This window comes from Sebastes fasciatus, chromosome 11, assembly GCF_043250625.1.
Source record: "Sebastes fasciatus isolate fSebFas1 chromosome 11, fSebFas1.pri, whole genome shotgun sequence".
Lineage (NCBI taxonomy): Eukaryota > Metazoa > Chordata > Actinopteri > Perciformes > Sebastidae > Sebastes > Sebastes fasciatus.
The window spans coordinates 14498095-14513179 of record NC_133805.1 but is presented as its reverse complement, the minus strand read 5'-3'; the positions used below and the strand labels follow the sequence as shown (position 1 = coordinate 14513179).

The window sequence follows — 15085 nt, the reverse complement described above, 5'->3', positions numbered from 1 at the left end:
CTTTGTTCCAGTCCATGCAAATATTGGTCTCGATCAATTTATCACTCTGTGCATAATAACGCCCATCTGCTCTGTCTGTTCCGATATCTATCCAACCATTTCTACAACCATCCATCTTTTGGTTCTGCTCATCCAGGCTGCAATCTGTCTGCACCAAAAGATCAGTCAGAACTTCCTCCCAACAGCGATACGCTTCCACTACATCTTCAACCTGCGAGATCTCTCGAACATTTTCCAGGTAACACACACACACACACACACACAGTCGTTCAGATAAAAAACCTAAAGTGTGTGTAACTGAATCACACGATTATTGATCCCGTGTATGTTGGCGTGCAGGGCATCCTGTTCTCCCCACCGGAGAGTGTCCGTTACCCCATGGACCTGGTTCACCTGTGGCTGCACGAGAGCTCCAGGGTCTACTCCGACAAACTGATGGAAGAAAAAGACGTGGAGCTCTTCAACAAAATCCTGCTGGACACTGGCAAGAGATATTTTGAGGTAAGAAACAAAGAGCGGGGGTGGGAATCACCAAACGTTTTGCGATATGCTGAATATTGTGATAAGACATATTGCGATTTATTGCGAATTATTACCTTTTCTCAACTGCAAATTATGAAGTTTATCAACCTCTGTTTTATCTAATAAGATACAGTTTTCATTCTGTTCATCTCAGAGTTTTCATTCACATATCTTGAGGTCAGAGGTCAAGGGACCCGTGTGAAAATGTTCATATTTTTCCTCGCCAAAATTTAGCGTAACTTTGGAGCGTTATTTCGTGTTCTTCCTGACAAGCTAACATGACAGGGTACCAATCGATTCCTTAGGTTTTATAGTTTTCATATGATACCAATATCTATAGTCTTTATAATAAAAGATTGATACTTAACGTCCATGTATCAATACAATATTGCCACGCAAAATACGGCAATTCTATGCTTGTATGCATAGATTTTTTCGCCCACCTCTAAGGTGCATACAGTAACATCTTTATTTTTAAAAGGTTTAGAAATGACTGAAATCAACACACCTTATGGCAGATCCAAGAATGTACACAACACAGATGATGTTTCTTGGCAGTATGTCACACTGTATAGCTGAAATAATTGGTCTGTTTCTAGCCGTTGAAGGCAGTTTAATGCAGCATGACCAGTATTTTCTTGCCTTTTTCATATCTCTGTTTCTGCCAATTTCCTCCAGGGAATAGACGAGTCCATCTTTATCCACCAGCCTTTGGTGTACTGTCACTTCGCCCAGGGAGTGGGAGAGCCTCGCTATCACCAGGTTCCACACATTCACTCACACACACACACACACGCACACAAGCTAGTTTGGACCCCATGTTGCTCCTTTAAAGCATCCATTTATTCTCTATTAACTGTGGTAATAAAATAGGTGAGTTTAATTGTTTTTGACTTGAATCAATTTAGTATGCGGATTATCTGTAGCTCACATATTCAAAACGCTTATGGCACAAATTCTGCTGTCATGTCTAATCTGTCAGAAAACAAATGAGGATGAATGCACCGTCATTAGCAAACTAATTGCCTTTCTTTTCTGTATGGGGTTTGAATTGAAAGTTAATCGACTCAAGTCTTGATAAGAACTTCATTTAATTACAGAAGTTACCACATAGTTACTTGGACACTGCTGCTCGTAGTCTAGAGAGCCAGGTTTGTTTATTTGCCCGTCTTGTCAGGCTTCAGACTGGGAGAAGCTCCAGAAGACGCTGGCTGATGCTTTGGAGCATTATAATGAGCTGCACGCCGTCATGGACCTGGTGCTGTTTGAAGAAGCGATCCAGCATGTGTAAGACACACACACACACGTACCATCTGCTAACATGCACAAGGGAGGATTTACACAGATTAGCATGTATGTAGACCGCAGAGCAAACACACTCTATTAATTCTGGTGTTTGTGCTCAGGTGTCGCATCAGTCGCATCTTGGAGGCGCCCTACGGTAACGCCCTGCTGGTGGGGGTCGGCGGCAGCGGGAAGCAGAGTTTGTGTCGGCTGGCTGCCTTCCTGAGCTCGCTGGAGGTGTTCCAGATCACTCTGCGTAAAGGCTACGGCATCAATGACCTCAAGGTCAACATGCATTTCCAGACGTGTGCACAACAGATACAATGTTTGATGTAACAATAATGTCAGATGAACCTGTAGCCCGCCATTCTTATGTATCCTTTCTGCAACCCCCCTCATCTCCAGAGTGATATAGCAGCGTTGTATATAAAGGTCGGGGTGAAGAACATCGGGACAGTGTTCCTTCACACAGACGCCCAGATTCCAGATGAACGCTTCCTGGTGCTCATCAACGACATGCTGGCCTCAGGTTCGGCTACACTGACCTACAGAAGGATGGGCGCCCTTTTCTTTTTATGAGCAAAGAATTCCCCTTTTAGTGTGTAAAAAAAGCTAGAATGACTTTCTTCGAGGGAATATCAAAGACTTTCATAAACTCAACTAAAGTATACAGAGTGAAAACATCATCAGCCAAATCTGATTTCTCAGCAGTGTTGAGAACAGAGAAGACACATTGTACACGGTATGGCTGTGTGTTGGAAAGAATCTGCTGATGCAATACATATGATACAGGGGTTACCATTCAATATATTACAATAATGTAAGCAAGGTGATATATTGCAATTTTTTTAAATCTAATTTTAGGAAACTGTCATAGTATAAAGTACACACCAGCATATGCATTAAATCTGATTTTTAAAAAGATATTTTTTTATGTAATCAGAACAGTGGGATCTGCATTTGCACTACTTTTTGTGTAATCTAAACAAACAAAATGAAAAACATTTGCCTATATAAAAATGTCAACAGACAGTGTTGCATATATATACTGTATATACAGTCTGTATATATTTTTTTAACTATTAATTAAAAATCAATACAGTGTTTTGGAGAATTGATAAGGTATCACAAAACATAAAAAGGCGATAGATCTGAGCCCAGCTCGCATCAATAACCTAAAAGAAAGAAACGAAACTGTGGCAATCAGCACAAAGCTACTCCACTGAACAATTCTGTGTTCACATATAGGGACAGATAAATAGATTTTGAGCTTGCATTGTTATCATTATTTAGGGGACATTCCAGACCTGTTTAGTGATGAAGAAGTGGACATGATTGTGACGTCGATCCGGATGGAGCTGAGAGGATTAGGACTCATAGACAGCAGAGACAACTGCTGGAGCTTCTTCATTGAGAGAATACGAAGACAGCTCAAGGTCTGAAACATCATTATTATTATTATTATTATTATGTGTGATATGATACCTGCTTTATTTGAACCCATTTTCTTTCATCATTGATTGTTAAAAAATATGTCTCTTTGTCCTCCAGGTCGTCTTGTGTTTCTCCCCGGTCGGGTTCACGTTGCGGACACGTGCACGCAAGTTTCCGGCTCTGGTGAATTGTACGGCCATAGACTGGTTCCACCCATGGCCTCAGCTCGCCCTGCAGTCTGTCAGCTCCACTTTCATAGAGAAGATACCTGGACTGGAGGTGACAGCTCACTCACATAGCATTCATATTCATCTCCTTTTAAATATGAACTACTTCCCCTGCTCTTGTGCAATGTGGAAATGTAGTTAATATGCCAGTTATATCCATAAATATGAACAAACTAAACAATAAATGTACAGCACAAGTGAAATATTATGAGATTCCTCAATGTTCTGGTTTCTCTAACTGATGCCTGCCAATATAATAATTCCCTAACAAATCCCTGTGTGTGTTTATATGCAGCCAGATGTGCGTGCATCCATCAGTGAGTTCATCTCCTACGCCCACACCAGTGTCAATGAGGTGAGTTGTTGCAAAGCACCACGGGTGGTGATGACCACACTTTACACCTTCTCTAGCATCATCCCTCGGTTTCTCGTTCAACCGCACTGTTCAGGTGAGCGTCAAGTACCAGCAGACCGAGAAACACTTTAACTACACCACCCCGAAGAGTTTCCTGGAGTTTATGAAGCTGTACGGCAACCTGCTGGGGAAGAAACGCACGGAGCTGACCCAGAAGATGGAGCGCTTAGAGAACGGCCTGCAGAAACTGCAGACGACCGCCTCACAGGTCAGACGATATATATCTGCTTTGACTGTCTGCATGCTATATTCTCCCAATCTGTCTCGCCTTTTTCATGTTTTTTTATATCTCTTCCTGTCTGTGTTGCTCAGGTAGAAGATCTGAAAGCGAAGCTAGCGGTGCAGGAGGTGGAGCTGTGGCAGAGGAACACAGACATAGAGGCTCTCATAGCTAAAATAGGACAACAGACAGACAGGCTGAACCAAGAGAGAGCTGTGGCGGATGCAGAGGAGCAAAGGGTAAGAGTGTGTGTGTTCATTTCATGCCACCTCTTCAGTTTACAGTACATATTACAGGCTGAAGGACAGAAACTTTGCACGTCTTTGTGTCTTTGTGTTGTTTCTTCAGGTGGCAGCGATCCAAGCTAAAGTGACCAAACAGCAGCAGGAGACTGAGGACGACCTGGCCAAGGCTGAACCGGCCCTGCAGGCAGCCAATACAGCCCTCAATACACTAAACAGGGTACATTTACTCGTGTACACATAAATACACAGACCTGAAACCTGTCACTACAGTTGTTTTATTCCATTTCATTCAATTTATTTTATGTGAAAACCATCGCTAGCGGTGCAAATATATAAACAAATAAACAGTGTTGCAAGGTTGGCTCCATCCCAGCCCCCCAAATGAACAATGGAAGTGTGTGTCTGTGTGTGTGTGTGTGTGTGTGTGCGTGTGTGCTCATCCAGTTGAACCTGACAGAGCTGAGGACGTTCCCCAACCCTCCAGCTATTGTCACCAGCGTTTCGGCAGCTGTTCTGGTGCTTCTGTCTCCCCAAGGCCGAATCCCCAAAGATCGCAGCTGGAAGGCTTCCAAGGTGGTCATGAGCAAGGTGATATTTTACCACGACGTCTCGTAGTGCTTCTCAGATTAATGGCTCGCTACCACAAAGCCAAGAAGTCCATCACAAATAAATTCCCTAAACTGCTGAAATAACATCACATTTTAAATGACTTATTGACGTTTTATTCCTCGTCCTTTATGTGTATATATTTTCATATTTCTTGTAACGGTGTATGGACATCTATTTTATCTCTTTTACTAAAAGTCTGTGTTATGCTGAATGTTTTATAACCTCTATATTTTATGGTCTGCATGCTGCTGCTGCTGCTGCTATCTTGGCCTCTCGTAAAAGAGATTTCTAATCTCAGCTCATCTTTCAACTTTATATAAAACTGAAGAAGAGAGAGCAAACACTGTGTTGCCAGTACGACGTGTAGCTTTTCCTTCTCAATTCCTGCTCATGATTTACAATCCAAAAAAGCCTGCAAAAGTATTATACATGCAGATCGTGATCATTTAATGTAACTCCCACACCTCTACACATGCAGGTGGACGACTTCCTGCAGGCTCTGGTGAACTTCGACAAAGAGCACATCCCCGAGGCCACGGTGAGGAGCGTGAGAGACGACCACCTCAGCGACCCGGAGTTCAACCCAGAGTTTGTGAAACAGAAGTCCTCAGCTGCTGCGGGGCTCTGTGCCTGGGTGATCAACATCATACGCTTCCACGAGGTACGTGCACGCCAACAGCTGTCGCACATATTTTGTGTCACCCGAGCTGAGCCGGTGTGTGATGTTTTTTCGGTGTACAGCACTGTGTTCTTGTTTGTTTGATGATTTTATCTCTTTGTTTCGCCCTAATGTTGCTGCCATGGGTAGATTTTTGTAAGTACAACTCTGCTTTGTTGTGATATCAAATAAACAGTGTGTCCATGATATTTCATGTGATCATATAGATGTGTTTTTTATTTATGGTTATGGTTTTGTCTGCATCCCTGAAAGAATTACATGGTATTTTACACTTCTAAACCCATCAAAATAATGAGTCAAACTGCTGTGTTTGTTTTATCCGCAGGTACTATGTGAGGTGGAGATGAAGAGGATGTGTCTGTCTCAGGCCAACGCTGATCTGGCTGAGGCTGCTGAGAAACTGGAGGCCATCAGGAAGAAACTGGCTGTAAGTCTGCTTAGATCATCGCTCTTTTCCTTTTCTTTATTTATTTGTCTTCTTTCTTTGCATTTGAAATTATAATTAGATTGCAAATTGTCGTATATTTCCTATTGAACAAGAATTGTTTGTTTGCTTCTTGCAAAAAAGGCCACATTTTTACTGATGTGACTGTCACCAAGGGGCTCTGTATAACTTTACTCCTGGTGACTTTTATAGGTCATTTGATAATCCACCGCCGCTCCAAATCCACTTCTCCTGCAGCCTTTCATTCTGAACTCTGGGACAAGTGTTATTATCTTGTTGGCCTAGCGGTAACAGTAGACCTTCCTAAGCGCATTCTAGAGCGAGGTTAATGTGGTTTCACACTACTATTATTGTTTTATTGCATTAATTGTCAGGTCATTTTCAGCTTGCACATAGCGTTAAAGAGATATTTTATTCAGGAACATCTACGGCCACAAGTCATTGTATATTTTCTCTCTCTCAGGAGCTGGACAGTAGCCTGGAGACTCTGACAACAGCGTTTGAGAAAGCCACATCAGAGAAACTTCGCTTTCAGGAAGAGGTCAACCGCACCAACAAGACAATAGAACTGGCCAACCGGCTGGTCAAAGGGCTGGAGGTGAGCACAGCAGCGACCAACGGGAGACCAGTTTGATTAATGTTTCTTAAAGTTGATTTAAGACATTTTGCATTAGTGCAGTTAGTGTTTTTGGGGGGCTTCTTGTATAATAGTAAAGTGTCTTGATGTATGTATACTGTGTTTCAGAGTGAGAATGTGCGCTGGGCTCACTCGGTGGCTCAGTACCACGAACAGGAGGAAACTCTCAGCGGGGATGTCCTCCTAACCGCAGCCTTCATCTCCTACGCCGGCTCCTTCTCCAAGAAGTACAGGAGAGAGCTGCAGGACAACCTCTGGATGCCCTTCCTGCGCAGCCAGAAGGTCACAATCCTACGACGAAGAAATGTTTTCCTGAATTATGAGGCTATCCTTATGTCTCCAGCCTGACCTCACAACAGAAGGTTATGTTTAGATGTCCGTGTTAACATCTCTTTTGATTTTGCTCCGTCAGATACTCGTCCCCATGACAGACGGCTTAGATCCAGTGTTGATGTTGACTGATGATGCGATGGTGGCCCAGTGGAACAACGAAGGCTTACCAGGAGACAAAATGTCAACTCAGAATGCAACCATCCTCACTAACTGTGAGTAAATATACATAAACTATAATACTCATCACCATAAACTGTGCTAGTTTGCTCAATAATATGGGCAAATGTGGATGTGTGGTGGATCGTGTGTGTGTGTGTGTTGCTTCAGGTGAGCGCTGGCCTCTCCTCATTGACCCTCAGCTGCAAGGCATCAAGTGGCTCAAGAGTCGCTATGGCAGCGGCCTCAAGGTTGTCAGTCTGGGGCAGAGAGGGTGAGTGATTTCTATATCCACTTTTATCATCCTCGGCTAGATACAGCTATGTATCTGATGCTCTCACTCTCAGCAGCACTATTATTTCCTCTGTCTGGGAGAACTGACATTTATGAATGTGAAATGCGGTTCCAGTTATGTAGATGTGATTGAACAGGCTGTGGTGGCGGGGGATACTGTCCTCATAGAGAACCTCGAGGAGACCATTGACCCTGTTATTGACCCTCTGCTGGGACGACACACCATCAAGAAGGGAAGGTAGGACACACACACACACACACACACACACACACACACACACACGCGAGCATGTGCGCCGTACACACAAAAAACTTCACACATCCTTTCTCTGTGCTGCTCTCTCTCTCTCACAGCTGTATAAAGGTCGGGGACAAGGAGTGTTTCTTCAACCCGGGCTTCAGACTCATCCTCCACACCAAGTTGGCCAACCCTCACTACAAGCCAGAAATTCAAGCCCAGACCACCCTCATCGACTTCACGGTGACCAGGGACGGTCTAGAGGACCAGCTCCTGGCCCAGGTGGTGAACCAGGAAAGACCCGACCTCGAGCACCTCAAGGTGGGCTATTAGGACCCTCTTTCCATAAAACATAATGCTCATGCGCTTGTTAACACCACTGTTAACATGTTTTTCCCATTATAATATATCATATTATAATCAGTGGTGGAATGTAACTAAGTACATTTACTCCAGTACTGTACTTAAGTACAATTTTACTTGTACTTTACTTAAGTGTTTCCATTTTCTGCTACTTAATATTTCTACTCCATTACATCTCAGAGGGAAATATTCTACTTTTTACTACACTGCATTTATTTGCTAACTTTAGCTACTAGTACTTTTTACATAAAAAAAGATATGATATGTTTTTATGGTATGATGCAGTATTGTACTACTTATCTAACCAGTAGTATAAAACTAAATTGACGAAGAACTGTAACATTAAATGTTTTTGTTAGTGACAAAAACAGAATAATATAATATTCTATAATACTAAATAATATAATAATATAATACAACACTTTCAAAGGAGCCGTTCTGCATGTTGAGTACTTTTACTTTTGATACTTTCAGTACATTTTGCTGATAATACTGTGTACTTTTACTTAAGTAGCATTCTGAATTCAGGACTTATTTTTTAGTCTGTGGTATTTGTACTTTAAAAGACCTGAGTACTTCTTCCACCACTGATTATAATAGTAGAGGTGGTAAAAAAGTATTTTCATATTAGATGATTTAAAGGCTTTTATCAGTTACTAGTTTCTGTTCGGTTTAGTTTCTTTCATTATAATATTCCTTTATATCCAACAGTGCTGTTTTAAATAAGAGGAAATACTGCTATGTACAGTAAGCAATACCACAAATGATCTGAGCTGTTTGTGTGACCTCGCTGCAGAGTGAACTGACCAAACAGCAGAACATGTTCAAGATAGAGCTGAAGCTCCTGGAGGACGAGCTGCTGACCAGGCTGTCGGCCGCAGAGAGTAACTTCCTGGGTGACAACGTGCTGGTGGAGAAGCTCGAGACCACTAAGCACACTGCTGCTGAGATCGAGATGAAGGTAACGGGTGCTTAGTTGTTTTAGCCTGAATTGAATATCACAAGTAAGATCCACCTTTATTTGTTCCATCTCTTCTTCTGTCTTCTCCCTCCATCCCTCATTCTCAGGTCCTGGAGGCTAAAGTCAATGAGGTGAAGATAAACGAAGCCAGGGAGCACTATCGTCCCGTCGCCGTCAGAGCTTCTCTGCTCTACTTTATCATGAACGATCTCAACAAGATCAACCCCATGTACCAGTTCAGCCTCAAGGTAACCATGAGGGAAACTGACGAACTGAATTAGAAAGAAGCAGAGACTCAAATTGACTCTGTGTTCTAACTTGTGTGAATTTATGCAATAAACTTTCTCCGTCTTGTCCTCAGGCCTTTAACGTGGTTTTCCACAAGGCGGTGGAGATGGCGGAGGCCTACGAGGATGTGAAGAGCCGAGTAAACACGCTCATAGACTGTGTTACCTACTCCACCTTCAACTACATCAGCAGGGGTCTATTTGAGGGAGACAAGCTCACCTTTACTGCACAGCTGGCCTTCCAGGTGCGTGTGAGTCAGCGTCGGCGGTCGGAGAGACAGTGTTTCATCCCTGACTGTGTTTTTTTTTCTTTTAGTTGCTCCTGATGAGTAAGGAGATAGACATGCGAGAGCTGGACTTCCTGCTACGTTTTAACATCGACCACCACTACATCAGCCCCCTCGACTTTCTCTCCAACTCGGCGTGGAGCGCCATCAAGGTGCACGGACACACACACACGCACACGTCCACACAGGAGTTTTTGCTGGCTCACATCCATACATGTCAAACACAGCCTGCTGACCCTTGTCTTTACCCAGGTGATGAGTTTCACCGATGAGTTTCGTGCTCTGGACCGGGACATCGAAGGCTCACCTAAGCGCTGGAAGAAGATCGTGGAGTCCGAGTGTCCGGAGAAAGAGAAGTTTCCTCAGGAGTGGAAAGGGAAAAGCTCCCTGCAGAAGCTCATCATGATGAGAGCCCTGAGACCTGACCGCATGACCTACGCTCTCAGGTGAGGAGGGTTGCTTGTGTTTGTTCCTCTAAGATTATCCACTTTCCATCACTATTTCGTAAATCCAAACTATTTCTGCTCTTCCTATCGGCATACTGTAGGAACTTTGTGGAGGAGAAACTCGGGGTGAAGTATACAGAAGGCCGAAAGACTGAATTAGCAAAGTCCTTCAGTGAAAGTGGTCCAGCCTCACCGGTGTTCTTCATCCTGTCCCCTGGAGTGGACCCACTGAAAGATGTGGAATCACTGGGTACTATAAACACAAATACACACTCATACACTCCTACTGCTTTTGCATGGACATTAAATACTCATTCTTTACTCATGCAAAGTGATGTTTCTGTGTTAAAAAATGGGCTTTTAGAAAATACAACATTTACTATATATTGCAAATAGCATTGTGTGAATAGAACAATCATGTTGTAGATGAATGCAGAGGGGGAAACCAGAGAGGGTAAAGCATGTATTTCAGTGGGGGTATAATAATCACATGAAGGTTTTTCTCAAGGGGGAAGTTTTAATCTACATCAACACAAAGAAAGACTTCCGATTCATTCGTGTGTGTGTTCTCAGGAAGGAAGCTGGGTTTCACTATCGACCTTGGGAAGCTTCACAACGTGTCCTTGGGCCAGGGCCAGGAAGCTGTGGCGGAGGTTGCCATGGAGAAGGCTGCCAAGGAGGGTCACTGGGTCATATTGCAGGTCTGAGTTTATTCTGAAGATTTCGATAGATACAACTTTATTTTATGATTAGAAATATGTGACTGAATGATGATCTCTGTCATTTAGCAGAAAAAACATAATTGGGAATAATATGAATGTAGTTTTTAATTCTACTCTTTTAACTCTAAATACTATATTTTCCATGCTTCGAAGTTCACACCGTCTCACTCTGTGCTGTACTAGCTTTTGATGTTGTGTTTTCTTTCACCTCCCTATAGAACATCCACCTGGTTGCTCGCTGGCTGGGTTCACTGGAGAAGCTCCTGGAGCGCTGCTGTGAAGGCAGCCATCCGGACTACAGAGTGTTTATGAGCGCTGAGCCGGCACCAACACCCCAGGAACACATTATCCCGCAGGTACAGGTTCAGTGTGCATGCAAGTATGGTCATCTCAATGCATTAAGCATTATACATGCTTCACTTTGTTAAGTAGTGGTATTAAAGGTCCCATATCATGCTCATTTTCAGGTTCATACTTGTATTTTGTGTTTCTACAAGAACATGTTTACATGCTGTAATGTTCAAAAAAACTTTATTTTCCTCGTACTGTCAGCCTGAATATACCTGTATTTACCATCTGTCTGAAACGCTCCGTTTTAGCTAATTTCAACGGAATTGCAACGGAATTGCGTTGCTAGGCAACAGCTTGGGTCAATGTTTACTTCCTGTCAGCTGATGTTATTTACATACACCGCAACAGGAAATAAACTAAGACATATTTAGAATGTTTATGTTTAAAACCATGTAATGGTCTATGTATTGTATATTTATGACATCACAAATGGACAGAAATCCAAACGGCTTGTTTCAAACACGCAATTTCTGAATACGGGCTGTGTGTATATCTCCGTATAGTGAGCGTTTTGATAGTTTAACAGTATTTATAAAGCACTTAAAGCTGCTTTATAATATAAAAGACATGAAAATCTCACTTTTTACAATATGGGACCTTTAAATACAGATATGTTTTCCTCAGGGCATTCTGGAAAATGCTATCAAGATCACCAATGAACCTCCTACGGGCATGCACGCCAATCTGCACGCCGCTCTGGATAACTTTGACCAGGTGAGTGTCTACTGGCTGCTTCGTGCTAGTAGTGCTTATTGATTTATTTATGTATCGGTCTCTTTCTAGGACATCCTGGACCAGTGCAGCCGTGAGCAGGAGTTTAAGACCATCCTCTTCTCTCTGTGTTACTTCCACGCCTGTGTGGCAGAGAGGAGGAAGTTTGGACCCCAGGGTTGGAACAGGAAGTATCCCTTCAACACCGGAGACCTGACGATATCGGTCAACGTCCTCTACAACTACCTGGAGGCTAATGCACAGGTTTGTGCATGTGAGCAGTGTGCCACAGCATTATGAAGATAAATGATTGTATTAGCAGTGATTTTTATAATGATTATGACGACGAAGGTGCCGTGGGAGGACCTGAGGTATCTGTTTGGGGAGATCATGTACGGAGGACACATCACAGATGACTGGGACAGACGGCTCTGCAGAACGTACCTGGAAGAATACATGCAGCCCAACCAGGTTTGTTCATGAGAGAGAAAGACGAAATGAATGTGCGACTGATTGAGGTTGAGTGTCGGCACACTCAGCTATGTTCTAGCACAAGAGGACCAAATGTGAACTGGCTTTGGCACAGACAGTAAAGGGCTGCCAGATTTAGCTGGAGCTTGGAGTGCAAATTTGGACCACATTCGGGGCTGAGAATCAGCTCCAGTTAGCAGCAATTAGGATAGCTTTGGGCCAGAGACTGCACATGCACGCTAAAGAGTGTCTGGCAAGCAGACGTGCCAGATTTGGGCCACTGTTGGACCAAGACATTTTTTGGCTTCATTGGTTGGGATAATTTAATGTTTTGTACTCTGTTAGAGATATGAAGCTGAAAAATCTTCTCTCCGTTGTTTTATTTCTCAGTTTGACCGGAAGCTTTCTTTGGCTCCTGGGTTTGTCGTCCCTTCCAACCTGGACTACCAGGTAACGAGAGATGGATACCGTTTGATGAAACATCTCCTCGAAACAGTTTAACTTTCATCGTCAGCTCTCCCTTATGTTGAATATTTAACTGCTCTGAACAGAAGTGTAACTGCATCCTGTCTTTCTGTGTCTTTCTGTGTATGTAAAGCAAATAAATAGAAAGTTCAGTCATCTGTTCATGGATGAATAAAGATTAAAAGCTAAATTGTCCATTAGGACAGTCCATACACTAAATACATCAATGGCTTGCAGTGTAGTTTGTTATGAATAAATGATAACAATAGATGGCATTCACCATTTCTCTGTCTACATCTCCAGGGCTACCATGACTTCATAGACGAGATGCTGCCCCACGAGAGCCCAGTGCATTATGGGTTGCACCCCAACGCAGAAATCGAGTTCTTGACAGTGACGTCCGATAACCTTTTCCACACTCTGCTGGAGCTGCAGTCTCCTGACGCTGTGATGGGGGAGGGAGTCTCGCAGACGCTGGAGGAGAAGGTAGCTACACCTACATGTCTGACCTGTCCTAAACCTAGCAAACACACAAAGATACTGACACACAAATGTAGCGATGCAAACTCCTCTACCAGTTTTACTTCTCACAATGGCAGCAGTTTTCGATTACTCTTTAGAGAAACAAGGTGAAGAGAACCACATCTCTAAATATCTAGTAACCACCCTCCCTCCTCAGGTGAAAACCATTTTAGACGAGGTGCTGGAGAAGCTACCAGAGGAGTACAACATGTCTGACATCACCTCTAAGACAGCTGAACGGTCCCCGTACATCCTGGTCTGCTTCCAGGAGTGTGAGCGCATGAACACACTCGTCTCCGAGATGCGGCGCTCGCTCAAGGAGCTGGACCTGGGACTCAAGGTATGCTTTATACCTTTGTGTGTGTGTTGGTCTGGTGCACAAATCCATCCTGCAGATTTCCTTCGTCTAAGTAGTGTGGCCAGAAGCTGTGTGTTACAGTAACTGCACTGGTGTCTCACCTTCGACGTGTGTATTCATAGTGATGTAACGGTTAAATGTGTCTGTCAAAGGGTGAGCTGGCCATCTCCTCTGAGATGGAGAAGCTGCAGACAGCCTTGTTCTTTGACAACGTCCCTGATACCTGGACCAAGCTGGCCTACCCCTCCACCTACAGCCTGGCTATATGGTATGTTTCTGTGTGTCTCTGTCAGTGTGTCTGAATGTGAGGGTTGTGTTTCACTTTTAAAAATGTGGGGGATACATTTAAAAATCGCAAAAAAATCATGTAATGAGCTGTTTGAGATACTGTACTGTTATACATTACGTATAGATGAATCTACAGTATCTACATTAGCTGTAAGAAACACATGCTAGACATTATCCTAACATCTTTTCCTCTGTGTATGTGTGTGTGTGTCAGGTATAATGATGTGTTGCAGCGTTGTAAAGAGCTGGACAGCTGGACTCAGGACCTGTCTCTACCTAGTGTCGTCTGGTTGTCTGGACTTTTCAACCCACAGTCTTTCCTCACTGGTAACACACAGATAAGAGTACTACCAAGGCTTGACTAGATTATTTTCACGTCTCTCCTCATCTTTTTTCTCCCCTCGTCATTTTTTTCTATTTATCTTGTTCTGTCTTTCCAGCGGTGATGCAGTCTCTGGCACGAAAGAACGAGTGGCCGCTGGATAAAGTGAACCTGACAGTGGATGTGACCAAGAAGTTTAAGGAAGAGTTCAACCAACCTGCCAGGGAGGGTGCATACGTATATGGACTTTACATGGAAGGTTAGAGTCTTTCATTCTTTCATTTCCTCTCTATTGTATGGCAACATGGAGGGCCCTTTTTCTGTGACTGATCCTTGAGCAACACACTTATTCAATCCCTTTTTGTGATGTTTAAATGCCCTAGATTTTAAACATCCCATTTGTGTCCTCCTGCCCACAGGAGCAAGGTGGGACACTCAGGCCGGGGTGATCACCGAGGCCCGTCTAAAGGAACTGACCCCGGCTATGCCCGTCATCTCGGTCCGAGCCGTGCCCAACGACCGCCAGGAGACCAGGAATATCTACGAGTGTCCGCTCTACAAGACCAAGATCAGAGGACCCACATATGTTTGGACTTTCAGCCTCAAAACCAGGGAGAGGCCCGCCAAGTGGGTGCTGGCGGGAGTGGCTCTGCTGCTCAGCGTGTGAGAGGGATTCAGAAGTTGTTTTATTTTAATGGGCGTGTGCATGATGTGATCCTCGGCTTACTTGTCATGCATATTGTTTCAATTTAAGAGTGGAGACTAATTCTAGTAGAGCAAAACCACAGTAAGG

General features: G+C 43.6%; 1 protein-coding gene across 1 annotated transcript in view; it reads left to right on the top strand.

Annotated features, from left to right (window-relative positions):
- dnah9l (dynein, axonemal, heavy polypeptide 9 like) overlaps positions 1 to 15016 on the top strand; it is a 35298-nt gene extending 20282 nt beyond the window's left edge. The window contains exons 51-89 of the mRNA XM_074650925.1: positions 137 to 238; positions 340 to 501; positions 1201 to 1284; positions 1700 to 1809; positions 1929 to 2091; positions 2212 to 2335; positions 3100 to 3242; positions 3358 to 3519; positions 3763 to 3822; positions 3917 to 4090; positions 4195 to 4341; positions 4451 to 4564; positions 4792 to 4935; positions 5435 to 5617; positions 5961 to 6062; positions 6544 to 6678; positions 6826 to 6999; positions 7130 to 7262; positions 7378 to 7480; positions 7616 to 7738; positions 7855 to 8059; positions 8898 to 9062; positions 9170 to 9310; positions 9424 to 9594; positions 9666 to 9788; positions 9889 to 10082; positions 10184 to 10332; positions 10656 to 10783; positions 11023 to 11160; positions 11780 to 11869; positions 11939 to 12130; positions 12218 to 12337; positions 12728 to 12787; positions 13106 to 13288; positions 13482 to 13664; positions 13835 to 13950; positions 14185 to 14297; positions 14411 to 14551; positions 14712 to 15016. Coding sequence (XP_074507026.1) covers positions 137 to 238; positions 340 to 501; positions 1201 to 1284; positions 1700 to 1809; positions 1929 to 2091; positions 2212 to 2335; positions 3100 to 3242; positions 3358 to 3519; positions 3763 to 3822; positions 3917 to 4090; positions 4195 to 4341; positions 4451 to 4564; positions 4792 to 4935; positions 5435 to 5617; positions 5961 to 6062; positions 6544 to 6678; positions 6826 to 6999; positions 7130 to 7262; positions 7378 to 7480; positions 7616 to 7738; positions 7855 to 8059; positions 8898 to 9062; positions 9170 to 9310; positions 9424 to 9594; positions 9666 to 9788; positions 9889 to 10082; positions 10184 to 10332; positions 10656 to 10783; positions 11023 to 11160; positions 11780 to 11869; positions 11939 to 12130; positions 12218 to 12337; positions 12728 to 12787; positions 13106 to 13288; positions 13482 to 13664; positions 13835 to 13950; positions 14185 to 14297; positions 14411 to 14551; positions 14712 to 14959 — 5502 coding nt within the window. The 3' untranslated portion in view covers positions 14960 to 15016. The remainder of the gene's footprint in view (positions 1 to 136; positions 239 to 339; positions 502 to 1200; positions 1285 to 1699; positions 1810 to 1928; positions 2092 to 2211; positions 2336 to 3099; positions 3243 to 3357; positions 3520 to 3762; positions 3823 to 3916; positions 4091 to 4194; positions 4342 to 4450; positions 4565 to 4791; positions 4936 to 5434; positions 5618 to 5960; positions 6063 to 6543; positions 6679 to 6825; positions 7000 to 7129; positions 7263 to 7377; positions 7481 to 7615; positions 7739 to 7854; positions 8060 to 8897; positions 9063 to 9169; positions 9311 to 9423; positions 9595 to 9665; positions 9789 to 9888; positions 10083 to 10183; positions 10333 to 10655; positions 10784 to 11022; positions 11161 to 11779; positions 11870 to 11938; positions 12131 to 12217; positions 12338 to 12727; positions 12788 to 13105; positions 13289 to 13481; positions 13665 to 13834; positions 13951 to 14184; positions 14298 to 14410; positions 14552 to 14711) is intronic.
- The last annotated feature ends 69 nt before the right edge of the window (positions 15017 to 15085 follow it).